Source organism: Arachis ipaensis, chromosome B7 (assembly GCF_059453495.1).
Source record: "Arachis ipaensis isolate K30076 ecotype BB chromosome B7, ASM5945349v1, whole genome shotgun sequence".
Classification (NCBI taxonomy): domain Eukaryota; kingdom Viridiplantae; phylum Streptophyta; class Magnoliopsida; order Fabales; family Fabaceae; genus Arachis; species Arachis ipaensis.
The window spans coordinates 132,407,279-132,424,295 of record NC_142442.1 but is presented as its reverse complement, the minus strand read 5'-3'; the positions used below and the strand labels follow the sequence as shown (position 1 = coordinate 132,424,295).

Here is a 17,017-nt window from a genome sequence, read left to right as displayed (position 1 = left end):
CAAATAAATAGATAAATAATTAAGTGGAATGAACTGAAATGGAAGTTCTCATTCCATAAGTCAAATCAAATCAAATATTAAACACTTAGAGCGACTCCACATTTATGGGTATCCATTTCCTCAAGTGTGCCCGTACGGTATAACAGATCCAACGTGTAGTCTACACGTTGGGCTAGCAACGCCCCTGCTAGCTGAGGTCTGAGTTAGATGCATCTAAGTTAACGTCATAACTGCCGTTAACTATGGTTTTCTAGTCAGAGTCTCCCAACCAATTCAAACCAAATCACTTATAACAAATCTCTAATACTTATAACATATTACTAAAAATTTCATAATAAATCAAATATATATAAGAATGCATACTAGAATTTAATTAAAGTTTCATAAAGTCAAGTAAGAAAATATATACTTTATAAAATATATAAATATCGTTCCGTGTGTATTTATTTATTTATTTATTTTATAAAATTATTCATTTTCCAAATCAATATTCATTCCAATGATTCAAAAATCACAACAATAAACTATTTTCAAATGTTAAAAATAATGTTTCAATTTAAATATTGATAATAATACATTTAAAAATCATTATAGACATAATATCCACTCACAACTTGATTCCAAAGAACCAGAAGTAACTCTGAGCGCGTCAATGAGCTGCCATGTGATGTCCAATAACTTTACAACTCTAGAAATATGACAATAATGATATTTGTGAGCTATTAATGTTGTCAATTAATATAATCTTACTCATTTTGACAAAAACCCCAAATTCTCTAACCTAAAAACCCTAATTTTGGATTTTGCTATACTCACAAGTATAGAGATGATAAAAATTTGAGATATAGCTAATTATTGAGTCAAAGAGTTATCTTGAAGTCTCAATAATAATCGAAACTCAAAAGTTGAATACTTTCCTCACTCATTAAGTTAGAACTCCATGATTTGGGGTTGTAATAAATGAAATTTGGATGAATAAAGTTAGAGTAGAAAAGAAGAAAGAAGTGTGATGAAGGAAAGTGAGTTTGATGATAGTATATGATTGAAATAAGAAAATATAAGAAGATGGAAGAGATTAAGAAGATAGGAGGAATGACGAAGGAGAGAGATGATATTGAGAAAGGGAGGGGGAAGGGCTTCGGGAGCCTTCCTGAAGGAAATAAGAGGAATTAATGAGGTCACGTGCTTTTCATATGCCCCTCCTTTTTTTTTTCTTTTCTCAGTTATAACACCCACTGTAGTGAGTGTGATGGCTACCATGACTGTAGTTTGGTGGCTGTGGTATATAATAAGAAAACGTCTCAAACACTGCATGCTGAGGTGGACCCTGAGGTGCAGGTGGCTGTGGTGCTGGTGGCTAATATGGATGCTGAGAAACGTGCTCCAACAATCTCAGCATATGTCCATACGAGCCCACGTACCAATCCCAGTACTCCACCGTCGGTATAAAGTCCCAGTTCGGAAGAGGGTGCAGATCCCGCCGCTGAGTGTTTCGCCTGTTGCCCCATTCCGGTATCCATACCCCAAGTAAAACTGTCTAGTCATAAAGTTGCACTCTGCGAAGAGTGATGCAATGTTGGTGTAGTGGAATGTCTCTTGCTACTCGCGGGGGAGGTTGTGTATACCCAAACTGACGCATCACTCGGTCCGCAGGGTGTCATTCGACAGACTCGAATGACAATAATGGAGCAACGATGTCACACACCTCAAGATGTCCCTGTAACTCGTCAAGTATGATCAATCCGTCGTACGGCCACCACTCAAACTTCCACATATTATTGCTATATTAGAACCCTATCATTAATGTTTGGAAATAGGAATCACAAAAACCCTAAATATTTACCTCCTCCATGTAGTCTATATCCAACCTAAATTTTGCTGCGGTCTTCGATAACCACGCTGTGGTCCGTTCCGAATGACTCCACCTGAAATATGATTCATTGAAAAAATTTAAAAAAGTCACTGTAAATCAAACATGCATCGTGAATATAACACAGGACTAAAATAGATTTTTGTTACCTCATAGCAACTGGTATCTCAGCCTGTGGAAGGGTCTGTCTCGATACGGGCGCAATACAGGACATTCACTCCCATATACCCAAACAAACAACAGATTAAAAGGGCCATCCATCTTCTTTGTATCCTGTCGTGATGCACGATACAATACTCTGTAAAGATGTGAGAGACATGCTGACCCCCAATTATAAGTATGGATTTGCTCGAAATTGCGAAGCAATGGTAGATACTTCATGTGGCCATATGCGATCGACTTATCTGTGAATAGAGTCGAACCCAACAAACAGAAAATCTGGCATCTGACGTATCTCCTAATGGACTCCTTATTGTCCAACGGCTCTGCGTCTCTGATACGTCGAACCCAACCCAGCTTTATATAGGACTTCAAAGAACTATTGACTTCTGGTTCATGACCGAATATCGCGATGCTCTGGTTCTATATGAAGTCGCTACTACTATCTGTCCATCCGCTCACAGGCTCTCTATCAATGGGTAGGCCAAATATATGTGCGACATCTTCCAGTGTCACAGTAACCTTACCCACCGGCAATACAAAGGTGTGAGTTTCTGGCTTCCACCTTTCCACCAGAGCAGCTAATAAGGGGTAAAATCCTCTTATCACCCCAATCCTAGAAACATGGTAAAATCCCGTCGAGCATAAGTGGTTTTCGACCATCGGGTTCCACGTCTGTAGCGGATCCAGTTTACGAACCATCAAATTCCTGTTAGGCTGGTTCCAAAAAAATATATTTATTAGTTTAAATAAATAATAATTCTTACAAATAATAAATCAACATCAATATAAATATTGTTATAAATATTCACATTTTAATTATAATATTTATTTATTAAAATATTTAACAAATATTACCATATTTATTTAAAAAAAATATTTATTCATTTATTAATATTCAAATTGTTTATTAAACTCATAGAAAAATAATTTCATTCTAAGAAAAATAATAAAAAAATTATATATTAACATTTATTTCTTTAAATATTATAAACAAATATTTATACTTACATTTCTTTTTTTAAATAAATAAATATAAATAATTGATTTTTTCCCGAAATCAAAATATTTATTTTTTTAATATTTAATAACAATATATTTTATAAATATTTACAATTTATTATAATATTTATTTATTAAAATTTTGAAAATACATGTTCGATATACATATTTATTTTCAAAAAATCCAAATATTTATTTATTCATTATTATATTCATAACAAAAATTATAAAATATATATTTCTTTATAGTATTTTTATAACAAAAAATTAATTCAATTATAACAAAAAAATTATATATTCACGTTTATATAAAATAAAATATAATTATATTTTACAAATAAATTTTTTTCTAAAATATTTATAAAATATAAAAAACAACAATCCTACTATATTTTTATATGATACTAACAATAACAAAATTTAAAAAAATTTAAATACATAAACAAATAAAATTTATCAATTTACATAAATTGAATAATCTAAATAATTGATAATATGGTATTTGGGTGCCGTATAATTACATACTATTCTTTAATTATTACAAACTAATAATTTTTTTTAATATTTTTTTTCTTTCAAAACACCACTCACACTAACACTATTACTAACACACTGTAACACTCTCTTCTTTTTTAAAGGTAACAAGCCCCTCTTCTTCTCCATGCTCTTTTTTTTTTCTTTGGTGATCTCCTACCTCTTTCACAACATGCATGAAGGGAATGGGGAGAAACTTTAATATATAGAGCTTAATGGGCTGGCCGCTGGTTACCGGAGTGGGAGATTGTTCCCTGCATGCAGACTAGGCTGCTGCATCATCGGAACTCACCACAAACCTACAATGCTTCACGAATTTCAAGGCAACACACACACTCCTCGCGTGTTAACAAGGTACTGCCACCTGTTCCTGACCGCCACATCACCACGTCCTCTGCGTGTTGACCGGGGACTGACACGCCACTGATGGGCTCAGGCACCACGCCCCTGACATGTTGATGAGTCTAACACTCATACCTTGATAAAATACGTCTTTCACCAATATTCAGCAAATATATCCAAAAGAGTTCCATATAAAAAATAATTTCTGAAAAAATTTAAATAGTTCATTTTAACATTTATATACAAATATGACAAACAAATATTTTCCTATAAAATATGAGGAACGGACAAAATAGATAATAATTTCACTTAAATCAAATCACTAATAGGATACTAAAATAGTAACCAATAACACACAAACTCAACTTTCAAAAGATTTCAAAATAATTCAAGATACTAAACTAATTAACTAGTGTATGTTGATTAAAATTTTAAATCAACTTGCATGGACTAGAATCTTTATGAAACATGGTTAGAGAATTGAAGAAGCAAAGTTTGAGTTGAATACAATAATCATCAATTGGCTAGATATTGCTAGAAGCTAACATATTGGAAGCTTGAAGAGTTTTGAAGAACATTCAAAAGAATAGCACAACTACAATATACTAGAACATTAAAGAAGTTCAAAATCAAATTGAATTGGAATTGAATGGAAGTTGCACTCATCACCTCCATACTAGAAGAATCATGAAGTACATTGGAAGCTTTAAAATTGATGACTAAGCTTAATAAAGAATTTTCAAGATGTGCTAGAAATTTTGTAACAATTAAGTAATTGTCATTTTTTATTTCATAGATACGTATGGCCTTACCACTCATCTATCACCACTTGAAAAATCAAACAAACTACTGCCACATGATTAAGAGCAATTGTCCATTATAGTTATTGTGGCATTATTCTCTCCTATAAAATTAACCATGATATTATTTTCCTCATTATTACAATATAATAATAAAGCCATTGCTTTCTGCTGGGAATAAGTATGAAAAGTCATCTTACCTCCTCTTCAATTATGTATATAGATATCATCACAAAGCTAATAAGATATTGAGTTATATGGCAGCAAGAGATTGATGGGTTCATCAGAGGACAAATACCGCACGTTTTTGCATCAAGAGCAAGAGAAGAACACCAAATGGAGATTTGGTGCCCCTCCTAATTATGATGCTGTCAACAAGCTTTTTGAAGAGGGCAGAACCAAGGTACCCCCACATTTTAGAATAACTACTACTAAGTAATATATATAATACACTAGTATTTATATTCTTGATTGCAGGAATGGGCTCCTGGATCTCTTGAAGAGCAGGTGCAGACTCTAGTCAAGAATTGGGAAATGGAAATTTTCCATAAACTTGATGTAAATCAATACAGATCACTAGACCCACAGAAATACACCTTCAGCCTCAATGGTAATAATAAGTTAACCATGTATTATACGGCAGAGACTCACATGCGCTTGTTTTCGTAAAGTTGATAGTTAAAAATTGTTAAATGATTGGACATATATTTAGTTAAATTATCATTTAACGATTTTCAATTATTAACTTTACATAAAAATAATTGTGTGTGAATTTTCACTTTTCAGCATGTTATATATCTAACCATGTATTATAAACTCATAAACTCGCGTGCCAGTGTTTGTAAAATTGATGATTGAGAATTGTTAAAAGATTTGACATATTTAACTAAACTATCGTCTAATACCACACTTCACGCAATAAGGAATTAGCATATCTCCATTTTCGCCTTATATTGGTTGGAATATTAGTTCTGATATCATGTCACGAAATTATTTATTCTAAAGTTTGGACAGATTATAACTTGAAAGTGAAAAGTTGTTCTTAAGCTTTTGAGAATTAATGGTGATAGGAAGGAATGCTATGACGTTGGAAGAGAATAAGAAGCTTGGAGGTGGTGGGTATAATGCACTGCTGCAAACATCGATGCCACAAGAACTAAGGGTATACGACCCAAATGAAGAAACAGCAGATTCATCTCACAAAATTTTCACCACCACTTTCCCACGTGGTTTTGCTCTGGAGATTCTTCATGTCTATTCTGGACCACCCGTTATTATTTACAAGTTCAGACACTGGGGATTCATGGAGGGTCCTTTCAAAGGCCATGCCCCAACTGGTCAAAAAGTTGAACTTTTTGGAATCGCCATTTTCACGGTATATTATATCATTGCTTCCTCCATTTTCGAAAGTAATATCCATATATGCATGATATTAGAAAGAACATTAGAAAACCAGTTTGGGATGGTCGAGTAGTCAGCTCACTCGTCCGCTTAAACAAGTGTCAAGGGTCGAATCTCGCCTTATGCAGACAGCAATCCATCGACCAACGGTAGACCTTTAAATAAAGCTTAGATCTGTGATAGATTAGTCCTTGACTTATGGAATTGGAGTATACCATGGACAACCAAAAGAAAGAGCATTAGAATTTAGAAAGATATTTGCTTCAATTAAGAATCTGAATCTAACTGTATGCAGCAACATATATAGCATTGCTTTGATGTTAACACTTATTATTAATACTATGCTTTCCATACATTTATGGAATAAATTCAATTTTTAGTAAGTCATGGTTTTTGTTATGGTTACAGTTGGATGAGGCCTCGAAGATAGTGAAGGTGGAGTTCTTTTATGATCCTGCTGAACTCCTTGGTGGACTCGTGAAAGGTCCTGCCATTGATGCAAGTGGTGAAGATGCTATTTCAAGCTGTCCTGTACTTAGGAACACTGGCTAAGGAATAGATATAGCACAAGCTGCACAACCCTAACCTTAAGACTTAGATTGTAATAAAGGGTTACAGGCAAATAAAGGTTCTTGTGCTATTGTAGTGCCTATTTATTATGTTTTTCCCTATGATATCTCTCAAATCCAGTAGTTGAATGACTAATTTGGTATGATCAAAACTCTATTTAAGAGTTTGTTGTTAGTTAATAAGTTAATGCATACACAAAGCAAAATTTAAATTTTTGAGACTTACTTTAAGTAGACGAACGAATTAACTACTTGACCAATCCAACAATAATAATAATAATAAGTACCTACATATATGATATATATTTTCAACCTAAGAATAATATATGTGAAATTTTTTCTTTTTCTAATTCTACAATTAACAAATTAGAGAGAAATTAAAGGGCTAATTCTTTTTGGGTTTGCATAGATTTGTTTGAAGATACAAAACACTTTAAAGGCTACACATATTACTTGAGTAAGCCAAAATTATGAATAAGCTTTTGATAATAGAGTTGCAAGATATTCATCTTATACAAAAATGGTAAAATTTTATACAAAAACACTAAACGACAGACGAAGACTTCTTTTGAACCGACACGGTGGGCAGATGCGACGGCTAGACAGAACATAGAACAGTGGACGAGATGTGGGATGCAGCAATAAAGAGGAGAACAGACGCACTTCAGAAAGGAGAAAGAACGCCGCAAACAGAGAGAACGGCGTGGGGAGGGTTGACGGTGCGATGAGAAAAGAATGTGACGAGAGGTTGGCTGCAAAGAGGTTGGATGAAGTATGAACGACACTAAGATCTCTAAATTAAAGAAGAGTTATGTAAATGAGGATTAGAAATTTAGAATTCTTCTATATATATATATATATATATATGGGGCATGTGAAAGGACTAAAAATTCATAAATGAGAAATAAATTATTAAGAACAATTAAATAAAGGATTATGCTATGGTGCTGAAACAAAATTTTTTCAACACCTATTGAAATGAGATGGTGATAAAGAGAGTTAGACACGTGTTAGTGTTGTTGTTGCAGGAGCAGACACAAACGCAGAGTAGCACGGTGGTACAGGAATTTTGTTGGAAGTATTTGTTAATAGTATAATAAAGATAATTTTTTTATTGGTTTTTGTTATCATTAGACATGGACATGCTGATTTTATTTTATAGTTGAACCCAGTTATTTGAAAAATGAATAGTTGATAAAAAATTATTTTAGGCCATAATAATAATAATAATAATAATAATAATAATAATAATAATAATAATAATAATAATAAATATTAATAATATTTATTATTATTATTATTATTATTATTATTATTAGTTGGAGCCAGTTATTTGAAAAATGAATTATTGATAAAAAAATTATTTTGGGCCATAATAATAATAATAATAATAATAATAATAATAATAATAATAATAATATTTGGATATGACATGATATTTAGAACATGTAGGAGTAGTTATTTGTAGTTTTGTACATAAAAATCAAATAGGATCACGATAATGTTATCATAGTAATAATGAATTAAAATTATAAATTCCAGTAAAATAAATAATAATAATAATAATAATAATAATAATAATAATAATAATAATAATAATAATAATAATAATAATAATAATAATTAAATTCTAAATCTTTCTATTATTTTATTTTTTTACAAATTTATTAAACCTTAAAACATAATTTCTTAATTAAGAAATTATTTTTATTGTAAAAAATAAATCACATAATTTAAGCATATGTATGAAAGTATAAAATAAATTAAATAAAATTAATTAAAAAATAAATAAATTGAGAAAAATATGTTCGAAAAATCATAAACCCTAACTGCTAAATTCTAATTCCTAAATTCTCAACAACAAACTCTAAACCTTAACCCCCAATCCAAAATCCCTAAATCCTAACTCAAATCTTATACCATAAATTTTAAACTACAAATCTAAATAAAAAATACTAAATAAATAACCTTTAACCATAAATTGCTAATTCATAAATTCTAAAGTATAAATCACACTTTTTATTCTATTAACAATAAATATTAATTTCTTAACTCTAAATCCTAAATAATATCATACATAATAAAATATTAATAAAAATATTTTGTATCACTTTTTTAATTAAAAATACTAAAACTTTAATATTTATTGTATATAATCTTTTAAATTAAAAAATTTATTTTTGCTAGTATTTTGTGATTTGATAATTTTAATATTTTCTTTTTTTATTAAAAAATTGAAGAGCATAATAAATACAAAGTAATTAATGAGTCATTCAAAGTTTAAAAGAATAGTAAATTTTTAAGAAAATAAAACTAAAAGAAGAATATATATAGGATTTAAAAACAACGATAATTCATATTAATAAATTGATTGAAGGCTAAAATTATATATATATCCTGAATAAAAATTAGTTATATGTCTATTCTATGTTAATGTATGTTAGTCTATTCACATAATTTAATTTGCATGGCCAAAAAAAAAAAAGAATGCAATTTATGAAAATTATAGGTGTACATCTATAAATAATTTTATGACTACTAGCTAAACAATAGAAGAAGATTTTAGATTAACTTTAATATTATTTAATAAATCCTTTGAAACAAAATTATCCTCACATAAAAATTAGAAACTCGTTTACTCATTACAATATTAGATTTGACATTTTGAAATATTAGGTTTTAGTAGAAATTTTTTAATTTAAAAGATTGTATACAATAAATATTAAAATTTTAGTATTTTTAATTAAAAAAATGATACAAAATATCTTTATTAATATTTTACTATGTATGATATTATTTAGAATTTAGGGTTAAGAAATTAGTGTTTATTGTTGATAAAATAGAAAGTGTGATTTATAATTTTGAATTTATGAGTTAGCATTTATAGTTAAAGGTTATTTATTTAGTATTTTTTATTTAGGTTTGTAGTTTAGTGTTTATAGTATAAGATTTGAGTTAGGATTTAGAGATTTTGGATCGAGGGTTAAAGCTTAGAGTTTGTTGTCGAAAATTTAGGGGGTTTAGGATTTAGCAGCTAGAGTTTATAATTTTTCGAACACATTTTTTTTAATTTGTTTATTATTTTTTTATTAACTTTCTTTATTTTATTTTAGACTTTTATATATATACTTAAATTATGTGATTTATCTTTTATAATAAAATTAATTTCTTAATTAGAAATTTGTGTTTTAAGGTTTAATGAATTTGTAAAAAAAAAAAGATAAAATAATAGAAGAATTTAAGATTTTATTATTATTATTATTATTATTATTTATTTTACTGGAATTTATAATTTTAATTCATTATTACTATGATAGTATTATCGTGGTCCTATTTAATTTTCATATACAAAACTACAAATAACTACTACATGCTCTAAATATCATGCCATATCCAAATATTATTATTATTATTATTATTATTATTATTATTATTATTATTATTATTATTATTATTATTATTGATTAATGGTTCACTTTTGGAATAACTTGGTCCAACTACAAAATGAAAATAGCATGTTCATGTCCAATGACAACAAAAACCAATAAAAAAGGTTATCTTTATTTAATTATTAATAACTACTTAATATTTCCAATACAATTCCTGCTACTATTGCTGTTCTGTAATTTGTGTCTCCTCCTGCAACAATAATACCAATACGTGTCCAACTCTTTTTGTCACCACCTCATTTCAGTAGGTGTTGAAAAAATTTTGTTTCAGCACCGTAGCACTCGCCTTAAATAAATTTATGAATTTTAGGGATTAGCAAAGACGGAGCAGAAATTCTTACTTGGGTCCCCACACCTGCTTCAAGAGAATTTTATCTTATTTCCATCCCCGAAAAAAACATTTTTTACAGTCAGATTTCCATTTGAAATGGTTTCTGCAAAAATTTCCGTGCCTCGAAAAATTTTGCCATCCCTACCAGTGATGCCGTCCCCTTTTAAGGAAACCTTCCTCCTTTGTTACCAAATCATGCATGCGTTATGTGTAGTATAATGATTAATGAAGTACAAGATGGGAACTTACATATAAAAATTACTGTAGTTAGTAACCAATACTAAATGGATAGTCACAACTCACAAGAAAAATGTTAAATGGATTTCATACTAAAAGTAGAAACCAAAATCATCTAAGAGGACTATACAAATATTTTTTCGTTAATTAGAAATTAAGGGTAGAACAAATTTTATATTAGATTAAGCCTAACACAATTCTCCTCTTTTTGGACGGCAAACTTAGAACAAAGACAAACCTATGCTTTGGAATATCAACCCATATTATGAATTATGAATATCAATCAATACCATATACTATGTAAATCCATCTTCATCTTCAACCAAGTATGGCAACTTTTGAGTTAGAGAAGCTGCCTCTTACATATACTCATTCACTTTCAGATTCTTCCTCTGCCTATCAACCTTTCCCTTCTCATTCTCACTACCAAAAATATTATCACTACAATCTTGTTATCACTGATAAGGACCAATTCCGTAATTTCCTTCTTGTTTCATTAACAATCATTCTTGCCATCATAGCATTGGTTCTAATCCTGCACTTTTTACCCCATAAGAACAAGCATCAAGGAACTTCAATCAATTTCAAACTCGCAATTAACCATGCTCTAACTTTTTATGATGCACAAAAATGTACTAGTACTATACTATACTACACTACACTACTTCTCTTTGTGTAACATATTTTCTTCAGATCATTATGTTTTTAATTTTTAACTTTTTGTCTTTGAAGCTGGACACTATCCGAAGAACAGCCCAGTGAAATTTCGAGGCGATTCAGGATTAGGCGATGGAAAATCAGCAGATACTGATCTTGTTGGTGGATTCTATGACTCTGGCAATAACATTAAATTTACTTTCACCACAGCTTATACTACAACCTTGTTGAGTTGGAGTGTGATGGAATATCATAGTAAATATGCTGATCTTGGTGAGCTTCAACATGTTAGAGACATAATCAGATGGGGAAGTGACTATCTCCTTAAGGTGTTCATTCTCCCAACTTCAACATCTAAATCCAACCTTACAATATACTCTCAGGTAAACTTATATTAAATTTGTATCATTGTTTCTTGAAGTTAATTTTGATATACTATCAGTATAAAACAGTTTTATACTTGGATCCAATTATGTAACACCACATAAGCAAAAATAACTACCTTTTACATTTAACCACCGTTATTTAAAAGAACAAATATGATTGGATGATTGTAGTTATACTGTACTCATTGAAGTTGACCAATAGGAGTAGGACTAGTTTCACATTTGGAAATTTGTGAACCAAAATTGTGAATTGCTGATTTTACATAACCAAAAATTTAATTTACTTTTTTTTTCCACCTTCTATTTGATTAGGTTGGAAATACCATTAGTGATAAGGGAGAGCCAAAAAATGATATAAGCTGCTGGCAAAGACCTGAAGACATGGATTATGCAAGACCAGTTTCAATTTGTGACAGTTCTGCTTCAGATTTAGGAGGTGAAATTGTTGCAGCATTATCTGCATCATCTATGGTATTAAAAAATGACACAGAATACTCAAAGAAACTAGTCAAAGCAGCAGAAACTCTACACAAGTTAGTCACAAGTGAAGATCCAAAGAAGCAAGGAACTTACACAATGGTTGATGCATGTGGAAAACAAGCAAGAGATTTCTACAAATCATCAAGTTACAAAGATGAATTGGCATGGGGAGGAACATGGTTGTTTCTTGCTACTGGAAACTTAACTTATCTTGATTATGCTACTGAGACTTTTAAATCTGCCAAGAGCAATGAATCAGATTTTGATAATGGAGCCTTTGATTGGAACAACAAGCTCAATGCAGTCGCGGTAATCTAAAATTAACTGATGTAGGACTAAACTACTTGCACTTGAAATTCTAATGTAGTTCCCTCTCTTAACTGATCTTGGATTCTTGGCAGGTTTTGCTAACAAGAATTCGATACTTTCGTGATCCCGGAGGATTGTATGAACATGCTTTGAGGCTCTCATCAAACTCAACACACTCCCTCATGTGCTCTTTGCTGTTCAATGATTTTAGCAGGACACCTGGTAAATTCTAAAGCTGCTCTATCAATAGATTTTCATGTGTGTAATTAGTGTTCATTATCTATTTATATGATTCATGATAATTGTAGGTGGATTGATTATCATGAAAGATGATAATGGGCCATTACTAGAGTATGCTGCAACAGCATCATTCCTCAGTAAATTGTATAGTGATTATCTTCATCATCTCAAGTTCTCTGGTGCAAAATGCAAGAGTAATGTGTTTTCGGTGGCTATGCTTCGCGAATTTGCTAGTTCTCAGGCAAATTCCTATTAAATGATCATAGAAAAAAGAGTACAAATATTCTAATTATGTTTTTCATGTAACACTTTCCATTTATAATAGCCTAATTCTAAAAAAAACTATACTATAATGTTGATTCCTTGTGTTACTTGCTCCTCAGGTTAACTACATATTGGGACAGAATCCTTTGAAGATGAGTTACTTAGTGGGATATGGTGACAAATTTCCAGTGCATGTTCATCACAGAAGTGCATCAATTCCATGGGATGATAAGAAGCATTATAGTTGTGATGGTGGCAAGAAATGGCTCAACTCGAAGGATCCGAATCTGCAAGTTCTTGTTGGAGCCATGGTGGGAGGGCCAGACATGCATGATGGTTTCATAGATCAAAGGAACAATTCAAGGTTCACTGAGCCAAACATAGCAAGCAATGCTGGTTTAGTTGCAGCACTTATTGCACTTTCTGATAACTCAAGTGGCTTGAAGGATTCATTTTGAACTTCTCCGTTTGCTATACTATGTTTGATCAAATTGGTTTCATTTTTACATCAATCTTTTGATCTTAGTTTAAATTTCACGTCCAATCTTGTGAGAAGAACAGAGCAAAAGATTTTATAAATAAGATATTCACCAATGGAGAGCTTTTTAATATTTTTTGTGGGCCTAATTATCTTACAATAAAATTTGTATGGGACTTAATTTGTCAAACATGCATATTAAACTGTAACTTAATCCTTTCCATGTATATTAAGGCTATATTTGCTTATTATCTCAGAACAATAAAAATGCAGACACAGACATACATGAACGCAAACATAGATATACATGAATACATGTAGTCTGTTTGGTTGTTATAACACTAGTAGATATATACACATTTATCATTAAAAGCCAATTTTACCTCCAATAAGGAAGAAGTTGTTGGTGATCAAGGTGATGAGAGTAGAAAGTAGAATTTTAAAAATTTTGAAAGGATAAAATTGTAATAAAAAACTATGTCTCATGTCTAATATCTGTGTCAACTTTCTAGCAAGATACTAAATACATGTATTTTGTACGTGAGTGTGTCTTTCTAAAAATTTATGTCTTACTAAACTAATAATAAACATATGGCACAGTATCCATGTCCAAGATGGACATAGACAGCAACCAAACACAGCCTTAAATAAGACAATTCACTCTTCTCTTGTGTGTACAAATTTTGACACGTATCATTTAAATTTTAAACTAATCAAGTTTGCCCCTTTTGGACGTAGCATAGCCTTAAATTGGATCCACCAAGCAAATAGATTGGGATTCAAACTCAACTAACAAAACTTTGATGTATAATTTGTTAAAACTTTCTATGCTAATCAGCCTTTTGCAAACTTGCAACTACAGAGTTGTTTGGATACAAATTTCACTGTACAAGCCATTTACATGATAAAGATAAACTATACATGGATTCTTGATTCTTATTTGACTTCAGGTTGACTTCAGCCTGTCCAAGTTATACACTTTCTGCAAAAATAAATATTTGTAAGCACCTAACACTAAAATTGGTATCACTATGATATGAACAATATGTTACCAAGAGTGAAAATTGAGGCTTACTAGAATACAATGGATATCTTCAAGAAAAGGAACAAGCAAAGAAACCAACATCTGCATTTTCTCCTTTAGGGCCTCACAAGTTTCATCTTTTTCTCTAAGGAGATTCATGAAAGTTTTGCGATCCGGGACTAGTTTTATAGCCACCTGCAAATAAATAGTGTCATTTCTATCAAGTTTAGCCACCATGATAAACTATGCAATTGCAAGCTTTTATATGATTGAAGGGTAGCCTGTGGAATCCAACTAGAATCATAAAAGAAAAATTTTGATTGAACAAATGGAAATTATTACTCTAAAAGCAGCTGAGGAAATCCATCCATGCCATGGAGTCAAAGTTGCAGCATAAGATTCTTCAACTACTTGTTCCATACTCTTGTTAGGATCTTTTGCAAGTGACTGTAACAGAGCCATGGCAAAATCAAGGGATCTGCAGAGTGCCACCTCTCTAAGTAAAACTTACGCAACTTAAAATATCGAAAGCAAGTAAATTAATTGACCCTTTTTCTTTTCCTGAACAATCTTATGAGCTGATTATGCAAATTTTGTAGTTGCTAACCTTGTGAGCCAAACAAGGGCTTTACTACAACTACACCTCTTCCTTGCAGTGCCTTTACTAGCTTCTAATTTCAACATCTCAACCAAATTTGAATTCAATGATGGGTTTGATTCATACATCAATTCCAATCTCTGCAGTGAAAAAGAACTTAAAACAGTTTAGATAGTGCCAAAAGTTACCATACAGTAACAGATTTTCCCTCCTTTCAAGGTTAAGCATTGACTATTTTTACCTTAATATTCTGGTGAATGTCTTGTCTCAAGACAGCCATGGTTGGCCCTATCTTATCTACAAGAGCATAAAAAAAAAAAAAAGCAAAAGGACAATGTGTGTGTTAGTTGCTACATCACATTCCTACTATTCATGTTTTTGGGAAAACAAAGAGAGTGATAAACCAACCAAGAACTTGTAGAACCAAGTGACATATAGATAGAAAAGGCTTTGTAGGGATTTGTTCTGTAGCAGAAGCACCATCTTCATGATGTTCATGATTCCCTCCAACTGCAGAAGGTTTAACAACAACCATCATAGATAACTCTTCAATGGCAGAGCTTATCTCTGAACTCTTCTTCTCCATATCCCTTTTCCTCTTCATCTCTCACCTATGCTATGTTCCTTCCTTGTCCCTCTTCCTCTTCTCTCTTATATATATAAAACTAAGCTTGGACTTTTATCAAATACTTTATATGCATATGGAAATAGATAGATAGAAAGAGAGAGAGAAAGAGAGATGAATAGCAATGAAGCTTCCTATATTTTGATCACAAGTTGCTGGAAATAGAAGAACTAAACTAATCTTGCTGTGCCATCAATTATTAAATTGTTGTTCTACACATCTAGTTACATCATTGTTCTTTTAATTTCTATGGTAATAAAACTCTTGAGCTATCAAAATTTTTTTTTAATCTCCAATGAACTATTTGATTGTGACATTATATTTGACCTTGGGTTTATCATCTAACCTTATGTTAAAGAAAACAATAAAACGTTATCTGAATAAATCAAGTCCATGTAGGTCCCATACTTGAAATAGACAAGGGCTTTACAATCTAACCGTCTGTGATGAACTACCATGTGCTGCTTGGATATTATACATGCTTGATCTTGCTATTTGTGTTAAGTAATTAGCTTCATTATTGGGCCTTGGGAGCAGTACTATGATATACTTTAATGATTGGGTCTGCTAGTATTTTGGGAGCCTAAGATATTCCATGATTATTGATTAGTATCTTTTGAGTTTAAATAAATTAAATTAATGGCTGAGATCAACAATTGCATTGATGGTTATTGTTCTGAATTGCAACTATTACAGAATAGAGTTTAGCTATTATGTGCCTTATGTGAATGTTGTAAGTATAAAAAAGGTATGAAATTAGTCTCACCTAAAAAAAAAAATTTTAAAAATTTATAAGATGAAACTTATTAATTTAGATATTTTAAGATTTTGAATTAGATGTGATATTTTTTCATCTTATATTTTTTTTTATTTTCTTCACAAAATGATAATAAAAACGTAAATCACACGTTTAGTCCTAAACTTTATATTTTTTTTCTAAAAATTTTTTTTAGTGGATTAAATTTATATTTTTAGAACACATGATAATGCAATCGATGATGTATAAAAGCACTTTCAACCCTTGAATCCCCAAAATTCTATTTTTTCTCTGATACGTCCGAACTGTTAGAGAAGAGAGATTAGAGAGGAGAGAAATAATGTCCTTACTCATGCTTCGAGGAGAAGGAGTTCCTCCTTAGAGGGACTTGTGGTGTTCAATAATAACTTACATGACAAGTTATTTTTAAAATAAATAATTATATTAAATACGCAAATCACATGCTCAACCCTAAACTTTATATATTTTTTCTTTAGAAAACCTT

At 30.9% G+C, this 17,017-nt stretch overlaps 3 protein-coding genes across 3 annotated transcripts; 2 read left to right on the top strand and 1 right to left on the bottom strand.

The window, feature by feature from the left end:
* Positions 1 to 4,847: 4,847 nt before the first annotated feature.
* Positions 4,848 to 6,834, top strand: LOC107608290 (pathogen-related protein). The gene is made up of 4 exons (XM_016310127.3): positions 4,848 to 5,110; positions 5,185 to 5,317; positions 5,778 to 6,082; positions 6,517 to 6,834. The coding sequence occupies exons 1-4, from the start codon at positions 4,982 to 4,984 to the stop codon at positions 6,658 to 6,660; spliced, it is 711 nt and encodes a 236-aa protein (XP_016165613.2). The 5' UTR covers positions 4,848 to 4,981; the 3' UTR covers positions 6,661 to 6,834.
* Positions 6,835 to 10,991: 4,157 nt separating this feature from the next.
* Positions 10,992 to 13,022, top strand: LOC107607726 (endoglucanase 25-like). Its single transcript, XM_016309646.3, has 5 exons — positions 10,992 to 11,326; positions 11,427 to 11,734; positions 12,050 to 12,526; positions 12,619 to 12,748; positions 12,835 to 13,022. Exons 1-5 carry the CDS (start codon positions 11,023 to 11,025, stop codon positions 13,020 to 13,022), a joined length of 1,407 nt encoding a protein of 468 aa, XP_016165132.2. The 5' UTR covers positions 10,992 to 11,022.
* Positions 13,023 to 14,179: 1,157 nt separating this feature from the next.
* LOC107605958 (glycolipid transfer protein 3) lies at positions 14,180 to 16,137 on the bottom strand. Its single transcript, XM_021106315.2, has 6 exons — positions 15,539 to 16,137; positions 15,372 to 15,427; positions 15,140 to 15,270; positions 14,875 to 15,010; positions 14,584 to 14,727; positions 14,180 to 14,490 (listed from the first exon to the last, which is right to left on the bottom strand). Exons 1-6 carry the CDS (start codon positions 15,732 to 15,734, stop codon positions 14,455 to 14,457), a joined length of 699 nt encoding a protein of 232 aa, XP_020961974.1. The 5' UTR covers positions 15,735 to 16,137; the 3' UTR covers positions 14,180 to 14,454.
* Positions 16,138 to 17,017: the final 880 nt, after the last annotated feature.

Bases quoted from the DNA above. Each gene is read 5' to 3' on its own strand.
- LOC107607726 (XM_016309646.3), top strand. From the start codon at position 11,023: ATGGCAACTTTTGAGTTAGAGAAGCTGCCTCTTACATATACTCATTCA. The intron at 11,327-11,426 runs GTACTAGTACTA...TTGTCTTTGAAG, and splicing joins TTTTTATGATGCACAAAAAT to CTGGACACTATCCGAAGAAC. The intron at 11,735-12,049 runs GTAAACTTATAT...CTATTTGATTAG, and splicing joins ACCTTACAATATACTCTCAG to GTTGGAAATACCATTAGTGA.
- LOC107605958 (XM_021106315.2), bottom strand. From the start codon at position 15,734: ATGAAGAGGAAAAGGGATATGGAGAAGAAGAGTTCAGAGATAAGCTCT. The intron at 15,011-15,139 runs GTTAGCAACTAC...GGCACTCTGCAG, and splicing joins GCCCTTGTTTGGCTCACAAG to ATCCCTTGATTTTGCCATGG. The intron at 14,728-14,874 runs GTAATAATTTCC...ATTTATTTGCAG, and splicing joins TTTCCTCAGCTGCTTTTAGA to GTGGCTATAAAACTAGTCCC.
- LOC107608290 (XM_016310127.3), top strand. From the start codon at position 4,982: ATGGGTTCATCAGAGGACAAATACCGCACGTTTTTGCATCAAGAGCAA. The intron at 5,318-5,777 runs GTAATAATAAGT...TAATGGTGATAG, and splicing joins ATACACCTTCAGCCTCAATG to GAAGGAATGCTATGACGTTG. The intron at 6,083-6,516 runs GTATATTATATC...TTATGGTTACAG, and splicing joins TTGGAATCGCCATTTTCACG to TTGGATGAGGCCTCGAAGAT.